General features: G+C 47.9%; 1 protein-coding gene across 2 annotated transcripts in view; it reads right to left on the bottom strand.

Moving 5' to 3' along the window:
- Positions 1–21,106, bottom strand: part of LOC115148586 (CXADR-like membrane protein) — a 134,199-nt gene that overhangs the window by 25,058 nt on the left and 88,035 nt on the right. For both annotated transcript variants that reach the window (XM_029690608.1, XM_029690607.1), the window contains exon 2: positions 306–463. In XM_029690608.1, the coding sequence (XP_029546468.1) occupies positions 306–463 (158 nt within the window). The remainder of the gene's footprint in view (positions 1–305; positions 464–21,106) is intronic.

A 21,106-nucleotide genomic window follows, 5' to 3' on the forward strand; every position in this document is an offset into this window, starting at 1 on the left:
CTCTAGCGCTTTGCGCTCCCTCCTCCCATTTACTTCTCTCTTTCTCTATCCTGTACAAAGGAACACACATATATGCTATAATTTCCTCTGGTTCTATGATACATCTCAATAGTATGGAGTTGCTTTCTGTCCTTGTTTCCTCTCCTACTGATCTGAAAACACAGGGTAGGTGACAGCAATATAGATTCCTAAACCAGGAATGTTCTTTCGCATGTCTAGTTATGGAGGAAAGGACACAAGGGGAGGAAGACACTTTAGTCAATTGAGATGCACCCCAAGTCGTCAGTCAAGTCAGCCACTCTCACCACTCTCTGCTTGGAGCTGGGCTTGAGGAGGAGCCACTCGATGTCCAGCGTGGGGGCGTCGCCTGCCCAGAACTGGTGGTGACAGGGCAGTGTGGCATTGTCCCCGACAACCCTCTTCATCTCTGTCTGGGCACACACCGTCAACACACCCAGCAGAACTGTGTGGGCAGAGAGGAAAAGGAGCTTAGTGACACATTACAGACACATACATACACTACATGACCAAAAGGACGCGGACACCTGCTCGTCAAACATCACATTCCAAAATCATGGGCATTAATATGGAGTTGGTTCCCCCTTTGCTGCTATAACAGCCTCCACTTTTCTGGGAAGGCTTTCCACTAGATGTTGGAACATTGCTGCGGGGACTTGCTTCCATTTAGCCACAAGAGCATTAGTGAGGTCGGGCACTGATATTGGGCAATTAGACCTGGCTCGCAGTTGGCGTTCCAATTCATCCCAAAGTTGTTTGATGGGGTTGAGGTCAGTCAAATTCTCGCTTTGTGCATGGGGGCATTGTCATGCTGAAACAGGAAAGGGCCTTCCCCAAACAAAGTTGGAAGTACAGAATCGTCTAGAATGTCATTGTATTCTGTAGCGTTAAAATTTTCCTTCACTGGAACTAAGGGACCTAGGCAGAAGCATGAAAAACAGCCCCAGACCATTATTCCTCCTTCACCAAACTTTACAGTTGGTACTGTGCATTGGGGCAGGTAGCGTTCTCCTGGCATCCGCCAAAACCAGATTATGAAGTGTGATCAATCACTCCAGAGAAGGCATTTCCACTAATCCAGAGTCCAACGGCGGCGAGCTTCACACCAATCCAATCGACTGACGGCTTGCACATGGTGATCTTACGTTTGTGTGCGGCTGCTCGGCCATGGAAACCCATTTCATGAAGCTCCCGACAAACAGATATTGTGCTAACGTTGCTTCCAGAGGCAGTTTGGAACTCGGTAGTGAGGGTTGCAACTGAAGACAGATCATTTTTACGCGCTACGCGCTTCAGTACTCGGTGGTCCCATTCTGTTAGCTTGTGTGGCCTACCACTTCAAAGCTGAGCCGTTGTTGCTCCTAGACGTTACAATTTCACAATATTAGCACTTACAGTTGACCGGGGCAGCTCTAGCAGGGCAGACATTTGACTAACTTACTTGTTGGACAGGTAGCATCCTATAATGGTGCCACGTTGAAAGTCACTGAGCTCTTCAGTAAGCCCATTCTACTGCCAATGTTGGTCTATGGAGATTGCATGGTTGTGTGCTCGATTTTATACACCTGTCAGCAACGGGTGTGGCTGAAATAGCCGAATCCACTAACGTGAAGGGGTGTCAACATGCTTTTGTATATATAGTGTACATGTACACACACACAGGTGCACAGACACATACACAGATGCACTCCCACATGCACACACAAACACACACACACACACACCAGGGTATTGGGGGTAATAATGAGCCCAAAGTAGAATGGACTTAACTGCCTCATACACACAGCATGTGGAGAGGTTAGCTTTGTTGTGCTTTGATACAGTGGAATCGAACCTGCATAACTCAATTATAACATTAGCCCACTGAGCTTAAGCCCAGAAATTAGCTGCGGTGCTGCTCACACATGTATTCAGGTCTCAGACAGGTTACTCCTCAAAGAAGGATAATCTCAAACAAGGTTACTACTCACACAATCATAGATGGGCGAACCACCTCTGCAAGAAAAGCATAATCCATAATAGGTGATCAATGTTCTTTTCACTGCCCTCTCCTTTGTGAAATCTACCTCAACCCTGCAGCATATCTCTATCCAACTAAGGTGTACATCTCTCCATTGAAATACATTGTAAACCTTTTTGCAGCCTGTTTACAAGGCACTCATTCCAATGAGAGACCAATGGCCAATGCAACACATCTGGGACCTTGGTCTGGATTAACTGTACAATGCATGGATAGGATGGCATTAAAATGGCATCAGGGGGGATTTACACTGAGATCAGTCTCATCACAATGGATGGCAGAAAAAGAAACGATGAGGAAAGAACAACAGAAATGTCCCTGAGTGGCTGATTTTCTGTTGAGCTTCCGCCTGCGTCCCAAATGGCATTCTATTACCTATGTAGTGCACTAGTCACAAGTAGTGGCCTATGTAGGGAATAGGGTGTCATTTGGGACGCAGACTATCCCAATTGATTGCAGATAAAGCAAATCACTTCAACTCAAAGAGACAGGTGAGACCACTAAAAAGTGTCTGTCAACAGCCAATTTGTCTCTGTGGCACATTAGACAATATACAGTATTTGAGATGCTTTAGTGTTGAGAGAATAATTCTATTTTCATTAGGTTCTGTGAGAACTTGTTAGAAATATTTATGCTTTTTTTGCCATGCCAATAAAGCATTTTGAATTTAGAGCATTATTCAGTGTATCGTCAGTCACAGACTGATGATGAAAACAAAAACAAAGTATAATGGTGAGAGAGCATGGAGAATTTTCACAAGTTTCGAAACAGCAAGGCTCAGTATGGGGGATTAATATTATACATTTCATATTGACGTCACATGAGTATTATACACTGAGTGTAAAAAACATTAAGACACTTTCCTAATATTGAGTTGCACCCCCCCTCAGAGCAGCCTAAATTAGTCCGGGCATGGACTCTACAAGGTGTCAAAAGCGTTCCATGTTGACTCCAATGCTTCCCACAGTTGTGTCAAGTTAGCTGGAGGTCCTTTGAGTGGTGGACCATTTTTGATTCACACAGGAAACTGTTGAGCGTTAAAAAAAAAACAGCAGCGTTGCAGTTCTTGACACAAGCCGGAGTGCCTGGCACCTACTACCATGCCCCGTTCAAAGGCACTTATATATTTTGTCTTGCCCATTCACCCTCTGAATGGCACACATACACAATCCAATCACCTGGTCAGTCTGTCATGGAAAGAGCCAGTGTTCTTAATGTTTTGTACAACCATCAAAAACTATTTACAGTGCCTGGTCAAGATTTTTGTTGTTGTTGACAAAAGTCCATAATTTCATGCTTGTTAAAATATAATTGCAGTCGTATTGAATAAGATGCTATAAACGCGCAGGCCTTAATGTCTAGCACAGCTCAAACGTTTGCTTTATTGATACACATTTTGGGAATTCATGTTTGCTGATTCATGTCCATAAATCCAGCCACTGTGTCCGTATGCGTACCTTTAAATTAAGAGTTTATTTCCAAAACACTATGTCCACAAATGTCTCCCATTTGTGTGTTTTCATCAGAAAAGTTAGCTTATGGGTAATTTCATGTGTGTGTGAAATATTACTGTTCTCAGATTTTTTTATTCATAGATTTGAGATGTGTATGAAAACGCTACATATCCATTGTTTAGCTGGAATGGAACGTTTGTATCTTATGTATTTGACTGTGATATGTGGTTGTCTCTTCTAGCTATCTTAACACGAATGTGCTTATTGTTAGTCGCTCTGGATAAGAGCATCTGCTAAATGACTAAAAGGTTAAAAGTAAATGTTTTACATATAGAGCTGATATTACTGTATTGATGTCACACATGTATTTGTACATTTCTTTATTAAAAATGTAGTTATTTGTTACATATGACTGTAAAACCTAGCAGTACTACTTTTTTCTCTCTCAGAGGCGGAAATATAGTGTTTTGCAAAAAAACATGATTATTTGTCTCACTGAAATGAAACCATCAAGTGATAGATTTTAAACAAATATATGTATGTCATTGAACAACCCCATGCCATGATTAGACAGTGAAAAAACACACATTTCTTGAAACAATAAAAGCTAATTTACCAACTTTCTGAAAATGGATATTTGGCGTTACAAAATGAAACTCTTCAAATACTCCCACCACTTTTGAATCAAGTCAACAGCTTAGCTTCTCTCGTCTCTCTGACTGGTTCACTATACATTGGTTACACAAGTCTCTCTCTCACACACACACACACACACACACACACACACACACCCAGTCTTGTGCAGCTAACCTTGTGGGGACATACAATTCAGACCCATTCTGTCACATTCTGACCTGTAAAGGTGTTATTTGTTAGTGTTTAGTTTGGTCAGGACGTGGCAGGGGGTATTTGTTTTATGTGGTTCAGGGTGGTTGTGTGTATGTGTCCATGTAGAGAGGGGTATTTGATTTATTAGTCCAGGGTTTTGGTTATTGTTCTGTTAGTTTATTTCTATGTTCTGTTTAGTCATTTGTATTTCTATGTTTAGTTAATTGGTGTTGGGGCCTTCAGTTGGAGGCAGCTGTCTATCGTTGCCTCTGATTGAAGGTCCTATAATTAGGGGTGTGTTTGTATTGTGGATTGTGGGTAGTTGTATTCTGTTTTGTGTTCTTCACCTGACAGAACTGTTAGTGTCGTTTTCGTAATTGTATACGTGTTTCATTTTGTTTCACCTTCTTCAGTATTAAAAAGAAGATCAGTATACACTTCCCTGTTGCGTCTTGGTCCTCCACACACGACAGCCGTTACACATTCAAAATCCTATTTTCCTTAACCCCAACCCTAACCTGTACCCTAACCTTAACCCTAGCTCCTAACCCTAAAACTAACCCTAGCTCCTAACCCTAAAACTAATCCTAGCTCCTAACCCTAAAACTAATTCTAACCTTAACCCTAAATGTCCTAGAAATAGCATTTGTTCGTTTACGATTGTGTGGATTTCTGGTCCCCACAAGTATAGTTAAACACGTCCACACACACACGCGCACACACACACATCCTATTTATAATTACCCACATAATCCACTGATCACCGCTAATGCTATAAATGATTTATACCCACCATGTGTAAAGGATGTCACGCTGCTTGCTTAACGAGTCCCACTTTCTCCTGATTCGGCTCATACCGAGGCTTTGTTAGCACACGTGAATGCCCTCCTGAAGCATCTTACCAGTCTGTGCCACGCGAAAAGCTAGCTATTCGCTGCCGCAAGTGAGGAAACTTCAGGCTATGGAGAAAGTTTTACACATCCCGATGTGCTACACATTCACCTTGATTGGCACGACAGCCAATCAAGCTGTGTGCCACGACCCCGGGAACGCTAAAGCAATATCACCTCTGCATATCGCCCACTCTCACATATCCTCATATATCCACATGGCTGACCAAGTCTAGGGCTCTCCATGACACTAGCATAAAAGCTATTTAGAGAGCGCTAACCGATTAGCCCAACCCTCTTCCCTCCCATACATGACATGATGGCGGCAATTAAGATACAGTATGTAATTAGAAGAAGCTAGAGAGAGGACAACAGGATAATTTTCTAACGATTACTCAATATGGGCCTAATTAGATTAAATTGAGTGCCACTCAGAAGCTCGGGGGTGACATGCAGGTAAGAACAGGACCCCTTTGTGAAAGTAATGTCTTTGCTCACAAGCTAACATGCTAACTAGCCTCCTGCTTTTAGAAAATGCTGGAAAGTCAATGTCCAATATCCAGTAGAAGTCACATGTGTTAGCAAAGCAGAGGTCCTGAGTTCGAGCCAGGAATGAGCCAAATCGGTGGGAAGTGGTACTCACTAAGCAAGCAATGTGACATCCGTAACATTTGCACTTTCTGATGTCGTGTTAGTTGGCAGGGGAGGACCTGAGAACTCAGCAGGGACCCAGCAAGCATCTCTCTCTCTCTCTCTCTCCATATGCTTAATTGCTTTGTGGAAAAGAGGTCGGTGTTGGCTGTGGTTCATACATAATACTAATGTTTGTGGGTTATGGCAGAAGCAATGCAAACTGATGCCGGTTGTACGTAAACATAGACGTGAGCTCATATAGTTTTTTGGAGCTGTTCTGTGTTAAGCACATCTCTTTCAAGATGTGAATGAATTAATTGTGGCTTCCCTTTCATATGACTGAATACAATGGTTGACGGCTATTGATAGAAAACACATGTCATCACAGAGCGTGAAACACATGGAAGTCAAGCAGAAGGGGAAATTCTGAAATAACTGAATAACTGTTATTCTGAATTAAGTGCCATGAACAGATTTTTTTAATGATTAAATGAAATATACTATGACATTACACTCCCTTATAACGTTCTGTAAACATTCTCGGAACATTTTCTGGCTTGAGTGTCATTCAGATACATGGTCATCAGTGGAAGAAAGAAACATGACAGAGAAGGTTAAAGGATAGGTAGCATAAATGTAAATGGATTTGCATTAGTATACACATCAAAAGTCCCAATTCAAAGTTACACTTCACTTTTACATTTTTTCGAGTTATTACATAAGAATGATCAGAATTCCCGAAGAATGCCGTTGTTGCTATCAACACCTAGGCTAGCTTACAGGTATATTAAAGTAAACCAAAGTTTAGCCTACTCACAGAGAACATGCCGAAAAGACAAAACAAAAAGCAGAACAAATGAGGTACTGCACGATTAGAGCAAACAAGTTTGATTTCATTTTTCGTGTAGAGCCCACGGCAAGAAGGCACTAGAGCCTGCCATGCAAACGGGTACCCACTAGATAACACATCCGTGAAGAGCATTAGGATGCTGCATGGCTGCACGTGCCACTTCTGTTCCACACTCCCTTGATTGGTGGATTTTATCTCGCTAACACTTCTGGAATGTAATTACATGCTAGCATGGCTAGTGGCTAACGTTGCGCTAGCTACCGAGCAAGCATACGAACTCAGTAGCACAGAGTAGATTCCCCATATGATGTTGAGAAATAGTGCATTGTGGGTAGTTTAGAAGCTATCCGGAAGTTAATAAATATGTAATAACCCAAAACATTACTCTGTTTGTACTTATAGGTAACCAGATCGTGACTACAACTAAGTTACTATGTCTTTGACCACACTGTGTTTGTACTTATGCTTCCTACCCTTTAAGCAGGTTACAACTTCATAGAAGAGATGCAAAGTGGAAAGATAGACGAGAGAGGATCCAAGAGGAGATTTTAGCTTACTAGAAACTTACCAGCAGCAGCACAGTATACATATGCTGACAGTGTATAAGGTAAAATGACCATGGGGCTATGGATAAAAGCCTAAACGTTAAATTGTTCGTCCTTTGGACTGTGATCATCCGTATTAGAGGTCGACCAATTAATTGGCATGGCCAATTAATTAGGGCCAATTTCAAGTTCATAACAATCGGTAATCGGCATTTTGGACGCCGATTATGGCCAATTACACTCCACGAGGAGACTGCGTAGTAGGCTGACCACTTGTTATGCGAGTGCAGCAAGGAGCCAAGGTAAGTTGCTAGCGAGCATTAAACTTATCTTATAAAAAACAAACAATCTTAACATAATCACTAGTTAACTACACATGGTTGATGATATTACTAGTTTATCTAGCGTGTCCTGCATTGCATAAAATCAATGCGGTGCCTGTTCATTTATCATCGAATCACAGCCTTCTTCGCCAAACGGGTGATGATTTAACAAGCGCATTCACGAAAAACGCACTATCGTTGCACCAATGTACCTAACCATAAACATCAATGCCTTTCTTAAAATCAATACACAAGTATATATTTTTAAACCTGCATATTTAGTTAATATTGCCTGCTAACATGAATTTATTTTAACTAGGGAAATTGTGTCACTTCTCTTGCGTTCTGTGCATGCAGAGTCAGCGTATATGCAGCAGTTTGGGCCACCTAGCTCGTTGCGAACTGTGTGAAGACCATTTCTTACTAACAAAGAATGTAATTCATTTGCCAGAATTTTACATAATTATGACATAACATGGAAGGTTGTGCAATGTAACAGTAATATTTAGACTTAGGGATGCCACCCGTTTCATAAAATACGGAACGGTTCCATATTTCATTGAAAGAATAAACGTTTGTTTTCGAAATGCTAGTTTCCGGATTTGACCATATTAGTTGGTAGAGCATGGTGTGTGCAACGCCAGGGTTGTGGGTTCGATTCCCACGGGGGGCCAGTACAAAAAAAATGCATGAAATGAAAATGAAATGTATGAAATGTATGTATTCACTACTGTAAGTCGCTCTGGATGAGAGCGTCTGCTAACTGACTAAAATGTAACACTTTGTTTTTGTATTATTTAAACCAAATTGAACATGTTTCATTATTTATTTGAGACTAAATAGATTTTATTTATGTATTATATTAAGTTAAAATAAAAGTGTTCATTCAGTATTGTTGTAATTGTCATTATTACAAATATATATATAAAAATCGGCCGATTAATCGGTAGTGGCCTTTTTGGTCCTCCAATAATCGGTATCGGCGTTGAAAAATCATAATCGGTCGACCTCTAATCCGTATGGTCTATGATGTTCTGGCCTGGGCTGTTAGTATTGTTCCCCAGTCTGGATGAGGCCAGTACAAAAAATAAATATAAAAAATAGGAGTGTGTGTGTGCAGTACATGTGTGTGTGCACACATGTGTATGGGAGTTTGTGTGTGTTTGTGTGTATCTGCGATTATTAACAAGCCACTTCACTGAGTGAGAGCTCAAAGCAGAGCATCAGAGAGAGAGAGACAGAGAGAGACAGAGATAAAGGAGCTGGTTCCTCTGAAGATGCCCTAAGGGGAGTCGTGCTCCAGTAAATTCCCTCCTCCCCACAGCCTCCTCTCCAGTCTTATTATAGGAGCACATAGGACCCAGTGGGACACATCGAGCCCCGTACCCTTCAAACTGTCCAAAGTCACGCTGCCTGTCTGACTAGCCTGCCCACACACCCGAGTCAACACATCGCCCGTGCTCCCATGCTCTGCCACAGAGAAATGCTCAGATCTGAGGAATACAACACAGCGACTTCAAAGAGAAAACTAAAAGAGAAGGGGCCTAACTTACGGCTGTGAGCTCAGATTTAATTATTATTTATGTTCGCCCCATCATTTGGGGTGAAGTATCCTCAGTATGCATCAGTGGGCCCAAAACATGAGGGGTTGAACGCCGACTAACTGACTGATGACTAACTGACTGTGTGAGCCGCACACTGATACAGTTGAAGTTGGAAGTTTACACACACCTTAGCCAAATACATTTGAACTCAGTTTTTCACAATTCCTGACATTTAAGTCAAGTAAAAATTCCCTGTCTTAGATCAGTTATGATCACGACTTCATTTTAAGAATGTGAAATGTCAGAATAATAGTAGAGAGATGTCACGACTGTCGATGAAGAGAGAAAGGGACCAATGCGCAGCGGGTTTCGTGCTCAACATATTTATTTATAAAATAATGCGAACACCACGGAAGAAAACAAGAAACAAACTAACGACATGAAACAGTGAAAGCAGGCTCAACAAAAAGCAGTGCTCTCAAACAACTACCCACGAAAAACAAAGACAAACACCCTACTATATAGGACTCCCAATCAAAGGCAACTCAACACACCTGCCTTCAATTGAGAGTCCAACCCCAATCAACTAGACATAGAAACACAGACATAGACCAGTGACAAACCCCATAATACATACATCCAGTACCCTCTGCCACGTCCTGACCAAACTACAATAACCAAATATACTCTATACTGGTCAGGACGTGACAGTACCCCCCCCCCCCCCCCCCCCCAAAAAGGTGCAGACCCCGGAATGCACCTACACAAAACACAGAAAAAAAAAAAAAAATCCCCTAAACATAAAAGGGAGAGAAGGGAGGGTGGCTGCCGTCAACGACGGTACAGTGCTACACCCCCCCCTCCCCAACCCACCTATATGGGAGGCGGCTCAGGTGCGGGACGTGGACTCCGCTCCATCCCTGACGTAGTCCACTTAAGTGGCGCCCCTGACCTCGCCCGACTGGCGGGCGATTCTTGCCGCGACTGGCTGGCGGGTGTCTCTGGCTGCGCCCGGCTGGCGGGTGTCTCTGGCTGCGCCCGGCTGGCGGGCGACCCTTGCTGCGCCCGGCTGGCGGACGACCCTGGCTGCGCCCGGCTGGCGGGTGTCCCTGGCTGCGCCCGGCTGGCCGACGACCCTTGCTGCGCCCGGCTGGCGGGCGGCGATGACTGTGCCCGGCTGGCTGACAACCCTTGCTGCGCCCGGCACGGCGGGCCACTCTGGCAGATCCGGCACGGCGGGCCGCTCTGGCAGATCCGGCACGGCGGGCCGCTCTGGCAGATCCGGCACGGCGGGCCGCTCTGGCAGATCCGGCACGGCGGGCCGCTCTGGCAGATCCGGCACGGCGGGCCGCTCTGGCAGATCCGGCACGGCGGGCCGCTCTGGCAGATCCGGAACGGCGGGCCGCTCTGGCAGATCCTGACCGGCGGGCGGCTCTGGCGGCTCCTGACCGGCGGGCGGCTCTGGCGGCTCCTGACCGGCGGGCGGCTCTGGCGGCTCCTGACTGGCGGGCGGCTCTGGCGGCTCCTGACTGGCGGGCGGCTCTGGCGGCTCCTGACTGGCGGGCGGCTCTGGCGGCTCCTGACTGGCGGGGGGCTTTGGCGGCTCCTGACTGGCGGGCGGCTCTGACGGCTCCTGACTGGCGGGCGGCTCTGGCGGCTCCTGACTGGCGGGCGGCTCTGGCGGCTCCTGACTGGCGGGCGGCTCTGGCGGCACCAGACTGGCAAGGCTGAGCTGACGCACTAGATGCCTGATGCGTGGGGCTGGTACAGGATGTGCCAGTCTGGGCACACGCACCTTAGGGCTAGTGCGGGGAGCGGGAACAGGCCGAGTCAGACTGGGCTGACGCACCTCAAGGCTCGTGCGTGTAGCAGGAAACACTGGACCGTAGAGGCGCCCTGGCGGTCTTGAGCGCAGGACTGGCATCACCCCTAATGGCTGGATGCCCACTTTCCCCTGGCACATGCGGGGCGCTGGTACTGCGCGTACTGGCCTGAAAATGCTCGGCCTCGCCACCGTACCCATCACCCCAAAGCACGGGACCTGTCCAGTTCGTCTCTGCCTAAAATGGGTACGGGGAGCTGGCCTGGTGCTCCATCCTCGCCCCGCCAAACTGCCCTTGTGCCCCCCCCAAAAAATGTGTTGGGGCTGCCTCTCGGGCTCCTTTACCAGCCGTGTTCCCCGGTCCTCGCCAGATATCCTCCGCTGCTTGGTCCTGGTATGGTGGGTAGTTCTGTCACGTTTGTCGTCGTAGAGAGAAAGGGACCAATGCGCAGCGGGTTTCGTGCTCAACATATTTATTTATAAAATAATGCGAACGCCACGGAAGAAAACAATAAACAAACTAACGACATGAAACAGTGAAAGCAGGCTTAACAAAAAGCAGTGCTCTCAAACTACTACCCAACGAAAAACAAAGACAAACACACCCTACTATATAGGACTCCCAATCAAAGGCAACTCAACACACCTGCCTTCAATTGAGAGTCCAACCCCAATCAACTAGACATAGAAACACAGACATAGACCAGTGACAAACCCCATAATACATACATCAACTACCCTCTGCCACATCCTGACCAAACTACAATAACCAAATATACTCTATACTGGTCAGGACGTGACAAGAGAACGATTTATTTCAGCTTTATCGCTTTCATCACATTCCCAGTGGGTCAGAAGTTTACATATACTCAATTAGTATTTGGTAGCATCGCCTTTAAATTCTTTAACTTGGGTCAAACGTTTCGGGTAGCCTTCCACAACCTTCCCACAATAAGTTGGGTGAATTTTGGCCCATTACTCCTGACAGAGCTGGTGTAACTGAGTCATGTTTGTAAGCCTCCTTGCTCACACAGGTTTTTTCAGTTCTGCCCACACATTTTCTATAGGATTGAGGTCAGGGCTTTGTGATGGCCACTCCAGTACCTTGACTTTGCTGTCCTTAAGCCATTTTGCCACAACTTTGGAAGTATGCTTGGGGTCATTGTCCATTTGGAAGACCCATTTGCGACCAAGCTTAAACTTCCTGACTGATGTCTTCAGATGTTACTTCAATATATCCACATAATTTACAGCACGTCTCCTTCCTGAGCGGTATCATGGCTGCGTGGTCCCATGGTGTTTATACTTGCGCACTATTGTTTGGACAGATGAACGTGGTACCTTCAGGCATTTGGAAATTGCTCCCAAGGATGAACCATACTTAAGGTGGTCTACAATTTTTTCTGAGGTCTTCGTTGATTTCTTTTGATTTTCCCATGATGTCAAGCAAAGAGGCACTAAGTTTGAAGGTAGGCCTTGAAATACATCCACACGTACACCTCCAATTGACTCAAATGATGTCAATTAGCCTATCAGAAGCTTCTAAAGCCATGACATAATTTTCTGGAATTTTCCAAGCTGTTTAAAGGCACAGTCAGACAATTTAGTGTATGTAAACTTCTGACCTACTGGAAATGTGATACAGTGAATTATAAGTGAAATAATCTGTCTGTAAACAATTGTTGGAAAAATGACTTGTGTCATGCACAAAGTAGATGTCCTTACCGACTTGCCAAAACTATAGTTTGTTTACAAGAAATTTGTGGAATGGTTGAAAAACGAGTTTTAATGACTCCAACCTAAGTGTATGTAAACTTCCGACTTCAACTGTATATCTTCCAGCCTTAAATTCAATGTGATTGATGCCATCCCTAAGGTATACTTACAGTACTGGTCTCAGTGAAGGGCAATGAATAACTTAGTAGTGAGTCTGCATACAAATGCTGTGGCATGTGCCGTATCTGCATAATGAAACACACAACCTGCCTGAGAGTGCATATATCAATCACACACACACACCATGTGTAAGGCCGTTCACACAGCTTCTAGGCTCTTCTAAAATACAGCACTCATTACACTTTAAGGGCTTGATGTTACATACAGTATGAGTGACTATTGCCTCTCGTCGCGGTTTAGGGCTAGCCCAAGGGGACAGCCTTGGCGAATTGAGAGCCAAGGCCCAGCCCCACTGCTACCTGCCGGTGAGACGCCTTATTTCTTCCCCTCGCTTGACAGGTCAGCCTTCTGTTAAAAAAGATTGTGGGTTGGTGTTGCATTACGCCAAGTACCCTGCGACATAGCGATAAATTGTTATTTCGTCTCCAGCCAGATTTGAAGTCACTTGGACCTCGCAGAGTTTCCGTCTGCGGGGTGATGGGTACAACACTCACTTCTGCCAATACGTATGCAGCGCCTACTGTAGAGTGTGAACCACTGCATTTAACCATAGAAAGAGGACTGGGAATATGGCCGAACAGTGTAGTTAAACAGTGTAGTTATTCCCTCCGCAAGGCAATCAAACAAGCGAAATGTCGATATAGGGACAAAGTGGAGTTGCAAATCAACGGCTTAGACACGAGACGTATGTGGCAGGGTCTACAGGAAATCACGGACTACAAAAAGAAAACCAGCCACATTACGGACACCGACGTCTCGCTTCCAGACAAACTAAACACCTTCTTTGCCCGCTTTGAGGATAATACAGTGTCACCGTCATGGCCAGCTAACAAGGACTGCAGCCACCCCCTCTCCTTCTCCGTGGCCGACGTGAGTAAGACATTTAAATGTATTAACCCTTGCAAGGCTGCTGGCCAAGACGGAATCCCTAGCTGCGTCCTCAGAGCATGCGCAGACCAGCTGGCTGGTGTGTTTACGGACATATTCAATCGCTCCCTATTCCAGTCTGCTGTCCCCACATGCTTCAAGATGGCCACCATTGTTCCTGTACCCAAGAAGGCAATGATAACTGAACTAAATGACTACCGCCCCGTAGCATTCACTTCTGTCATCATGAAGTGCTTTGAGAAACTAGTCAAGGATCATATTACCTCCACCTTACCTGCCACCCTAGACCCACTTCAGTTTGCATACCACCCCAACAGGTCCAGACGATGCAATTGCCATTACACTGCACACTGCCCTATCCCATCTGGACAAGAGGAATTCCTATGTAAGAATGCTGTTCATTGACTACAGCTCAGCATTCAACACCATAGAACCCTCCAAGCTCATCATTAAGCTGGAGGCCCTGGGTCTCAACCCTGACCTGTGCAATTGGGTCCTGGACTGAAGGGCCGCCCCCAGGTGGTGAAGGTAGGAAACAACATCTCCACTTCGCTGATCCTCACACCCCACAAGGGTGTGTGCTCATGCCCTTCTGTACTCCCTGTTCACCCATGACTGCGTGTCCATGTACGACTCCAACTCAATCATCAAGTTTGCAGATGACACAACAGTTGTGGGCTTGATTACCAACAATGACGAGACAGCCTACAGGGAGGAGGTGAGGGCACTCGGAGTGTGGTGTCAGGAAAACAACCTCTCACTCAACGTCAACAAAACAAAGAAGATAATCGTGGACTTCAGGAAACAGGAGAGGGAGCACCCCCCTTATCCACATCGAAGGGACAGTAGTGGAGGTGTAAAGTTTTAAGTTCCTTGGCATACACATCACAGACAAACTGAAATGATCCACCCACACTGACCATTTCATCTCATATAGAACTAGAAGCACAAGCACTTCGCTACACTCGCATTAACATCTGTGTATGTGACTAATAGCATTTGATATGAACTTCAGGCCCATTTTTAACAGTTTTTAGGGGCCATGGGGGAAGTTTGGAGAGTGACGAATAATAAAGGAACAGCTTTAAACATTGAAAGATCAGCGCATAATGTGGCAAAGCACTTTAGCTTGTCACATAAAATTACAGCATGTCAAGCATGTGACCTTTTTCCTGTCGTTTCCTTTTTTTGCAGACAATCTAAATGTTTGATTGTGCCACCAGCTCTAAGTGAATAGGCCTAAAGGAGAGAGGAGAGGTGGATGCGAGGGAAGTAGCATCTGGTTGATTCCGATTTTGTGCTCAACTTCCACAAACACACACACTCATCTGTTGGAGTTTTGTAGAAATTCACATCAAGGCAAGGAGATGTTAAACGAACTGACAGACTAAAGTGACATACAAAACATAACATCCACCACCATCAGACTTTAACTTTTTTGTTTGGAGATCATGGCTGTGGTTGCTCCTTCTGTTACCTCATTGTCACGAGTCCTACCGACGGTGGCGCCCCCTCCTGCTCGGGTGGCGCTCGGCGGTCGTCGTCACCGGCCTATTAGCTGCCACCGATTCCCTTTTGTTTTTCCCTTTTTTTATGTTTTCTCACCTGCCCTGAGTTAGTCATTAGGAGGGCTATTTAGTTCAGCTGGCCCGCTTCCTATTGTGCGGGATTGTCTTTCTGTGTGTCGACTATAGTTTGTTCGACTGTGCTTGTTTTGCTGTAATTTTCCCTGTTGTTGGGAGCCCTTTAATTTTGTACGTTGTGGTTGATTAAAATTACCACACCGTGTTCGCTGCTTCCTGCGCTTCTTTCCACCACAGACAAGCCGTTACAGAATCCCGCACCACTAAGAGCATGGAATCAGCGGGAGCAGCGGGCACTCCACTACCCTCGATGGAGGAACGTGTCCTTCATAATACTTCAGTCCTGCATCGCATCGGATCCGCCATGGACCAGGTGATGGAGAGGATGGACCGATGGGAGAGGAGTGGTATCCTCTCTCCACCGACACCCCCCCCGATACAACCATCTCCTCCTCCTACGACGTCTGGCGCTGGCGCGCTTCGCCTGGCACTCCCGAGGGAGTACGATGGGACGGCGGCTGGGTGCAAGGGGTTTCTTCTCCAGTTAGAGCTGTACCTGGCCACCGTCAGGCCTGCTCCTACAGGAGAGGAGAGCGTGAGTGCCCTCGTTTCCTGCCTGACGGGCCGAGCTCTGGAGTGGGCTAACGCGGTCTGGAACGCTCCGGACTCGGCGAGGGACCACTACCCAGAGTTCACCCGCCGCTTTCGGGCTGTTTTCGACCACCCCCCCGAAGTTAGAGCGGCGGGTGAACGGCTGTTCCACCTCAGGCAGGAGACGAGGAGCGCTCAAGACTTCGCGCTGGAGTTTAGGACCTTGGCTGCTGGAGCGGGGTGGAATGACAGGGCCCTCATAGACCACTACAGGTGTGGTCTCCGGGCGGACGTCCGCAGGGAGCTGGCCTGTAGGGACACCAATCTGTCCCTGGACGAACTGATTGATATGTCCATACGGTTGGACAATTTGCTGGCTGCCCGCGGGCGTTCGGAGAGGGTCCTGCCCGTTCCACCCCCGGGCACCCCCGCCCCTACCCCTATGGAGGTGGGGGGGGGCCGTGTCAAGGGGCACCGGAGGAGGTGGCTTCTCCTGCACCAGCTGTGGTCGGAGAGGACACACGGCCGACCGGTGCTGGAGGAGCCAGTCTGGGAGTCGAGAAGGCAGGCAGAACACTTCTCGGTCACCTCAGGTGAGTCAGCACCAGACTCGCCCAGAACCCCCTGTTGGTCATGTGTTTTTGCCTGTTTTATTTTCTAACTTTTTTCCCTCTTCCCAGCATAGGGCGCTAGTCGATTCAGGCGCAGCTGGGAACTTTATGGACCGTGGACTTGCCATTAAGCTGGGCATTCCACGGGTGCCGATAGATTCCCCCTTCCCCGTGCACTCCTTAGATAGCCGACCATTAGGGTCAGGGCTAGTCAGGGAGTCTACGGTGCCGCTGGACATGGTAACGCTGGGGAGTCATAAGGAAAGCATTAACTTTTTCCTTATTGATTCACCTGCGTTTCCGGTGGTGCTGGGGGTCCCCTGGCTGGCTGGTCACAATCCCCTCATTTCATGGAAACAGGGGGTTCTCCAGGGGTGGTCGGAGGAGTGTTCAGGGAGGTGTCTAGGAGTTTCCATAGGTGCCACGTCGGTGGAGAGTCCAGACCAGGTGTCCACCGTGCGCATTCCCCCTGAATACGCCGATTTGGCGATCGCTTTTTGTAAAAAGAGAGCGACTAAATTACCACCTCATCGACAAGGGGATTGTGCGATAGATCTCCAGGTTAACGCTACGCTTCCCAGGAGTCACGTGTACCCCTTGTCACAAGAGGAGACGGTGGCTATGGAAACATACGTCACGGAATCCTTGGGACAGGGGTACATTCGGCCCTCCATCTCACCCGCTTCCTCGAGTTTCTTTTTTGTGAAGAAAAAGGAGGGAGGTCTGCGTCCGTGCATTGATTATAGAGGTCTAAACGCGATCACGGTGGGGTTTAGTTACCCACTACCTCTTATCGCTACGGCGGTGGAATCATTTCACGGAGCACAGCTCTTCACAAAATTGGATCTCAGGAGCGCGTATAACCTGGTGCGTATCAAGAAGGGAGATGAGTGGAAAACCGCCTTTAGTACCACATCAGGCCATTATGAGTACCTCGTCATGCCGTATGGGTTGAAAAATGCTCCAGCCGTCTTTCAATCCTTTGTTGACGAGATTCTCAGGGACCTGCACGGGCAGGGCGTGATTGTTTATATCGATGACATTCTGATATATTCTGCCACCCGCTCCGCGCATGTGTCCCTGGTGCGCAAGGTGCTTGGTAGACTGCTGGAGCATGACCTATACGTTAAGGCTGAGAAGTGTGAGTTTTTCAAACGAGCCGTCTCCTTTCTGGGTTATCGCATTTCCACCACGGGGGTGGTGATGGAGTGTGACCGCGTTAAGGCCGTGCGTAATTGGCCGACTCCAACCACGGTGAAGGAAGTGCAGCGGTTCTTGGGCTTTGCCAACTACTACCGGAGGTTTATCCGGGGTTTTGGCCAGGTAGCGGCTCCCATTACCTCACTGCTGAAGGGGGGGCCGGCGCGTTTGAGGTGGTCGACGGAGGCGGACAGAGCCTTCAAGAAGTTGAAGACACTGTTCACCGACGCGCCCGTGTTGGCGCACCCGGACCCGTCTTTAGCGTTCGTAGTAGAGGTGGACGCATCCGAGGCTGGGGTGGGTGCCGTGCTATCACAGCGCTCGGGTGCGCCACCGAAACTTCGCCCCTGTGCTTTCTTCTCAGGGAAGCTCAGTTCGGCGGAGCGTAATTACGATGTGGGGGACAGGGAGTTGCTAGCGGTAGTCAAAGCCTTGAGGGTGTGGCGACACTGGCTTGAGGGGGCTAAGCACCCCTTTCTCATCTGGACCGACCACCGAAACCTGGAATACATCCGGGCAGCGAGGAGACTGAATCCACGTCAGGCAAGGTGGGCCATGTTCTTCGCCCGGTTTAGGTTTACCATCTCATATAGACCGGGTTCCCTAAATACTAAAGCCGACGCGCTGTCCCGTCTGTATGACACGGATGACCGACCCATCGATCCAACTCCCATCATTCCAGCGTCAAGGCTGGTGGCACCAGTGGTGTGGGAGGTGGACGCGGACATCGAGCGGGCACTGGTGTTGGAACCTGCGCCGACGCAGGTGCCCGAGGGGCGCATGTATGTGCCGCTCGATGTTCGCGATCGGTTGATTCGGTGGGCGCACACGCTACCTGCGGCGGGTCATCCTGGTGTAGAAAGGACAGTGCGGAGCCTAAGGGGGAAGTATTGGTGGCCCACCTTGGCTAAGGACGTGAGGTCATATGTCTCTTCCTGTTCGGTGTGTGCCCAGAGTAAGGCTCCTAGGCATTTACCGAGAGGGAAGTTACAGCCCCTCCCCGTTCCGCAACGACCATGGTCGCACCTGTCTATTGACTTCCTGACAGATCTTCCCTCCTCTCAGGGGAACACTGCGATCCTGGTGGTTGTGGATCGGTTTTCTAAGTCCTGCCGTCTCCTCCCTTTGCCCGGTCTCCCTACGGCCCTGCAGACTGCGGAGGCCCTATTTACCCACGTCTTCCGGCACTACGGGGTGCCGGAGGATATTGTCTCTGATCGGGGTTCCCAGTTCACATCCAGGGTCTGGAAGGCGTTTATGGAGCGGCTGGGGGTCTCGGTCAGTTTAACCTCCGGTTATCACCCCGAGAGCAATGGGCAGGCGGAGAGGGTGAACCAGGAGGTGGGCAGGTTCCTGAGGTCGTATTGCCGGGACCGGCCAGGGGAGTGGGCGAGGTATATTCCCTGGGCAGAGTTAGCCCAGAACTCACTTCGCCACTCCTCTACTAACATGTCACCCTTCCAGTGTGTGTTAGGGTACCAGCCGGTCCTGGCCCCATGGCACCAGAGCCAGACCGAGGCTCCTGCGGTGGAGGACTGGGTTCAGCACTCCAAGGAGACCTGGAGAGCAGTACAGGACTCACTGAAGGAGGCCAGTGCCAGGCAGAAGAGGAGTGCTGACCGCCACCGCAGTGAGGCGCCGGTGTTCGCACCGGGTGACAGGGTCTGGCTCTCGACCCGGAACCTGTCCCTCCGCGTGCCCTGCCGGAAGCTGGGGCCGCAGTGTGTGGGGCCCTTCAAAGTCCTGAGGAGGATAAACGAGGTGTGTTATCGGTTGCAACTCCCTTCCTATTACCGTATTAACCCCTCGTTTCATGTGTCTCTCCTCAGGCCGGTGGTAGCTGGTCCCCTACAAGAAGATGAGGTGCCGGAGGTCCCTCCACCCCCCCTGGACATCGGGGGGTCCCCGGCGTACAGCGTAAGGGCCATTCTGGACTCGAGACGCCGGGCGGGGGGCCTGCAGTACCTCGTGGACTGGGAGGGGTACGGTCCGGAGGAGAGGTGCTGGGTACCGACGGAGGACGTCTTGGACCCATCCATGTTGAAGGAGTTCCACCGCCTCCGTCCGGATCGCCCTGCGCCTCGTCCTCCGGGTCGGCCTCGAGGCCGGTGTCGGCGCGCTGCAGGAGCCGCGCGTCAGGGGGGGGGTACTGTCACGAGTCCTACCGACGGTGGCGCCCCCTCCTGCTCGGGTGGCCCTCGGCGGTCGTCGTCACCGGCCTATTAGCTGCCACCGATTCCCTTTTGTTTTCCCCTTTTTTTATGTTTTCTCACCTGCCCTGAGTTAGTCATTAGGAGGGCTATTTAGTTCAGCTGGCCCGCTTCCTATTGTGCGGGATTGTCTTTCTGTGTGTCGACTATAGTTTGTTCGACTGTGCTTGTTTTGCTGTAATTTTCCCTGTTGTTGGGAGCCCTTTAATTTTGAACGTTGTGGTTGATTAAAATTACCACACCGTGTTCGCTGCTTCCTGCGCTTCTTTCCACCACAGACAAGCCGTTACACTCATTCATCTACGAGGGGGTCAATTATTGTAAGTGCTCCTGTAATTACTCAGCTGTCTCCATTCCATATGCGGTGCTAGCCCTCTACAGAAGTATTTGGCCTGCTGGGTTGAGGTTATCAATATTTCCTGCCTATTAACCCCCTAAAATGCCCATAAAAATCTGTCATTTTAAGCTAATAGTTTTTATTGCACTTCCGCATCTGCGGTGAAAGGTGACAGAGCTAGAGCGGTGTTTGTCAGACCATGAGACATCCCAAAAATCATTATTTTAATAAAATCCTCTGTAGCATCCGAACAGTTTGGGCTACATACTAATATGAACCCTTTGTGGAAAGGTGAGACTTACGAGTGTTTTGCTCTAGGACACCCACAGACCTCACAAGACTCATCTGAAGGTCCCCCTTTACTAGCGAAAATTGTTAATGGAAGTATATATGGAGACTTGTTTAGTGCCTAAAATAAGGGGTTAATTACAACATTAATTACAACATTTTGTTACATTACAGCCTTATTCTAAAATGGATTTAAAAAACTAAATCCTCTACACACAATACCCCATAATGACAAAGAGAAAACAGTTTTTTAAACATTTTTGCAAAAACCTTATTAACGTAAGTATGCAGACCTTTTACTATGAGACTCGAAATTGAGCTCAGATGCATCCGATTTCTACTGATCATCCTTGAGATGTTTCTACAACTTTATTGGAGTACACCTTTGGTAAATTAAATTGATTGGACATGATTTGGAAAGGCACACATCTGTCTATATAAGGTCCCACAGTTGACAGTGCATGTCAGAGCAAAAAGCAAGCCATGAGGTCGAAGGAATTGTCTGTAGAGCTCCGAGACAGGATTGTGTCGAGGCATAGATCTGGGGAAGGGTACCAATTTTTTTTTGCAGCATT

The sequence above is a fragment of the Salmo trutta genome, chromosome 15, assembly GCF_901001165.1.
Source record: "Salmo trutta chromosome 15, fSalTru1.1, whole genome shotgun sequence".
Lineage (NCBI taxonomy): Eukaryota > Metazoa > Chordata > Actinopteri > Salmoniformes > Salmonidae > Salmo > Salmo trutta.